General features: G+C 41.1%; 1 protein-coding gene across 1 annotated transcript; it reads right to left on the reverse strand.

Annotated features, from left to right (window-relative positions):
• Nucleotides 1-1,466: 1,466 nt before the first annotated feature.
• LOC103407050 (cold shock protein 2-like) lies at nucleotides 1,467-2,687 on the reverse strand. Its single transcript, XM_008346007.4, has one exon. The coding sequence runs from the start codon at nucleotides 2,563-2,565 to the stop codon at nucleotides 1,789-1,791; it is 777 nt and encodes a 258-aa protein (XP_008344229.1). The 5' UTR covers nucleotides 2,566-2,687; the 3' UTR covers nucleotides 1,467-1,788.
• Between the last annotated feature and the right edge of the window lie 1,116 nt (nucleotides 2,688-3,803).

The raw sequence follows: 3,803 nt of genomic DNA on the forward strand, positions 1-3,803 counted from the left end.
GTGCAGCTTCAATACGTGACAGTCTTGTATCTACATTTGTGACAGGATTACCAAAAATAAGAACCAAGCAATGCATACAATAGGTTTTGGCCGCTGTCATCACGAGCCGAATTAGAGCACCTTCAATGTTGAAATATACAAGAACATGACATCCGCCTGAAGGTTCTCTTCATATAAAGACCATCACAGATTTCCAAATGTTCAGTTAGTAACTATCCCTATTGCCTGACCTATCAAGTATCCATACAGCACAATGAGCAGGGACCGACAGATAAGTAGGAAAACGATTCACTCCAAGCGTTTAATGTCCAGAGCTAAGTAAAAGGCTTACAGCTACAAGAGGAAAGTTATACCGTAACCTTGAAACACGGGGCTAAACAGGAAGGAAACCACACAAAGGCAGACAGGGATCGACAAAAGATTTATAGAAGCAACACTCTAATCTATCCATCAACATTCGAAGGTAAACAATCCACGTGAAAGGATTCGCAAGCTTGACAGGTCCTATTAAAGCTTATGCTAGTTTGAAAACTGAGCTCGGGATATACTAACACTTTGCCGGGAAGGCTTAAAAGGCTTTTCTTGGGTAGAACCAAACAGACCCAGATGGGAGTGACAAGCTGCTTAAGTCACTTGCAGCCCTACCCCCACCCACCATCACTTAAGCAACAACAGATATGAACTGACACACACATACCCTATTACAATCTGTTCGTCAAATCCTAATGCTAGATGTGATTTAAAACTTCAAATCCAACGTCCACCTAACACAAAAAACAACAATCAAAACCCAAGCTTATGCTATAATACAACCTAAACCCAAATCAAGACAGTGTAAATGTGAATTCGGGGCCTTGTGGAGCAAACACAACAGTAGGTTTCGAGTGAATGCAGCACCACGGCGGCAGCTATACTATATGTAACAATCAATTATGACAAAGATTATCACAAGTTCACTAATCAAGCATAATCAGAACAATACGCTTACAAATCATATCCCTTATTAACTAATAACACAAAAGCAACTGGTTCATCTCCTTTTCTCCTAATGATCGAAACACCTCAAAGTTTTTCTAGACTAGACATGATCTCGATCTCTCAACATCAACAAGATGTAACAACTAGCAAATTTAAACAGGATCCTGATAAGCAATGCGGTATCAACAACAATGACAAAAGCAAGTGGCAATACCTAGCTGCAAACAAGATGATAATCAACTCTATTGCCTAAAGTTGAAGACAATTGAAGACATTCAATTCAACTTCCGCCAAACCGAAAATACTAGAACACGGCCAAACCACCACATCAATGCATTAGAGATACCATAAATTCACACTTGACAAGAAAATCAAGACCATGTAGCTGTGTACTGCCACAACAGTTGAAAATATCTAATTCAACTTCCAACAAAAAGAACATCATCAAACCACAGACATTGTTCGATTATTGAAAGTAGAGACCAAGGTTAACACTTGAAATATAAGGCTTTCAATTTAATAGCTCCGAGAGTCATCGATAACAAGGATTAATATGAAAAGGGCACCTAGTTCTATAGCCGAACCTCCACATATATGTATGTAAAAGGGGAAAACTTGTTTGCCAAACGACAACACTTATCAACCATCAGAGAAATTAAAACCCTTTTGCAAAAACCATCATATGTATATCCCACCAAAACGCAAAATTAAGAGACCCAATTACCAAAAGACTAATGCTTTAGTAAAAAAAGACTAAAGATTCTTCAAGAGAATATTTACTATTACTCTCTCTCTTCTCTTTTATTTTCTTCAAGCCTTGGCATTAGGAGGGTTAGAACACTCCTTAGCAAAATGCCCTGATTCCCCACAGTTATAACAACCTGATCCAGAGCTGAATCCATATCGTCCTCCTCCACGAGCACCGCCATCCCCACCACCGCTGCTGCAATCCCTGGCCATGTGGCCATAAGCCCCACAGCTATAGCAAGCGCCAGCGCCGCCGCTTCCTCCACCAGTAGCACAGTCCCTAGCCAAATGCCCAAATGCACCACACTTGTAGCAGCCGCCTCCGCCACCACCTCCACCACCACCGATACTCCCATTAGGGCAGGCCCTTGCCACGTGGCCATACCCACCGCAAGTAAAACAGCCACCACCAGCGGCTCCGCCACCACCACTGCCCTGACGGCAATCTCTAGCCATGTGCCCAGGCTCGCCGCAACTATAGCACCCATCACCACCGGAACCGCCCCCATTCCTCCGGTCACCGCCTCTCCATCCACCGCTAAATCCAGAACCACCACCACCTCCGCCACGGCCACCAGAGTGACCGAAGCTCTCCTTCTTGTTACCGATCAACGGCGCACCGTCAGGGCCTGTCACATCGATGGCCTTGGTCTTGCCGTCATCGCCGAAGTCGATGAGGAACTCGACGGACTCACCCTCCGCGACGGTGCGGAATCCGTCGGATCTGATCGAGGACTGGTGGACGAAGAGGTCCTCGCCTCCGGCGTCGGGGGTGATGAAGCCGTAGCCCTTGACGTCGTTGAACCACCGCACCTTCCCGGTCGATCTCTCCTCAGCCATCGTAAAAGGTTAAAAGTTCCGATATGGATTTATGCGGAGCGTTTGAAAGCGAGAGAGAGACGGTGAGACTGTGAATATATATAGGAGGAGAGAGAGTTGCAGTGAAGGCAAAGGCAAATCTAAGGATGATTAGTATTTTATTAATGATAAATTTTATTCAAACCCAATTAGTGTCTTCATGCGATTAAAAAATTAAGTTGAGTTGCTACTTGCTACGGTTTAATGATATTCTTCTTCATTTAAATGAGCTTAAATTCGATATTACGGTTTAGTAATATTCCTTTTCATTTAAGTGAGCATAAGTTTGATTCTCGTTAAAAGCGAGTTTGGACCATATTATTGCTAGCCCATTATGAGATTAAGTTCACTCTCATTTTTAGTATAGATAATATCGTTTGTTAAAAAAAAAAAATTATTTGCAAATAGAATTAATGGTTTTAAATAAAATTTTCCCTTTAAGCAAAACCCTAAGACAGCCCTAATCCGTCTGAGGCCCTATTCTTAATTACCTTTGGGCATCTTTTACTTTACGCTTTTTTTAATGATTCGATCTCCTGCTTCTCGATGTATTGTAACAAATCCTGTAACCTCTAATTAATTATTTCCTGTAAAATATTCTAGTTTTATTATTGTTTAATTAAATAAAAAATTCGATTTGCCTTTTAAGATCTATCATTGGCGGCCAAGATTTTATGTTGGAATAGGAATAAATTTAGGTTGGATAAGCACGTTTACACAATCAATGGGAATCTACTTCGTAGTTCAACAAAATTATGGTTGTACTTTAATCAAGCATAGATACACGTGGATCTATCAAATGTAGGGGGATGGAGGAAAAAGTCCATAAGGCGCTCCGATCAAAGCCAACATAGGATCATTGGTTGTTTATGATTCAAACAACTTAAAAACCTGATATCTATATTTGCATGTGTATTTTATTTGACCCTTATAAACAGTTAGGGCAAACTAAATTACAACATCATTCTCCTACTTCTATTTTTTTCTATCTTGTCTTCCTTTTCTCTCTTCTTGTGTCCGACTTTGTTGTGCCCACGAAATGCTCGAATGAAATGTCTTAGTTGACAAGCCTTGGCAGTCTTCAACATTACTCTACAATTTCTTGACAAGCCTCTACGTATCATAGTAATTGTTGACATATGTTGGCATAAGCCTTAAGCAGATGTTGGCAAGAATTGACATGTTTTTACTAGGTGCTCAATGAAATAGTACATTGCAGT

Source organism: Malus domestica, chromosome 02 (genome assembly GCF_042453785.1).
Source record: "Malus domestica chromosome 02, GDT2T_hap1".
Taxonomy (NCBI): domain Eukaryota; kingdom Viridiplantae; phylum Streptophyta; class Magnoliopsida; order Rosales; family Rosaceae; genus Malus; species Malus domestica.

Coding starts and splice junctions, on each gene's coding strand:
- LOC103407050 (XM_008346007.4), bottom strand. CDS start 2,565: ATGGCTGAGGAGAGATCGACCGGGAAGGTGCGGTGGTTCAACGACGTC.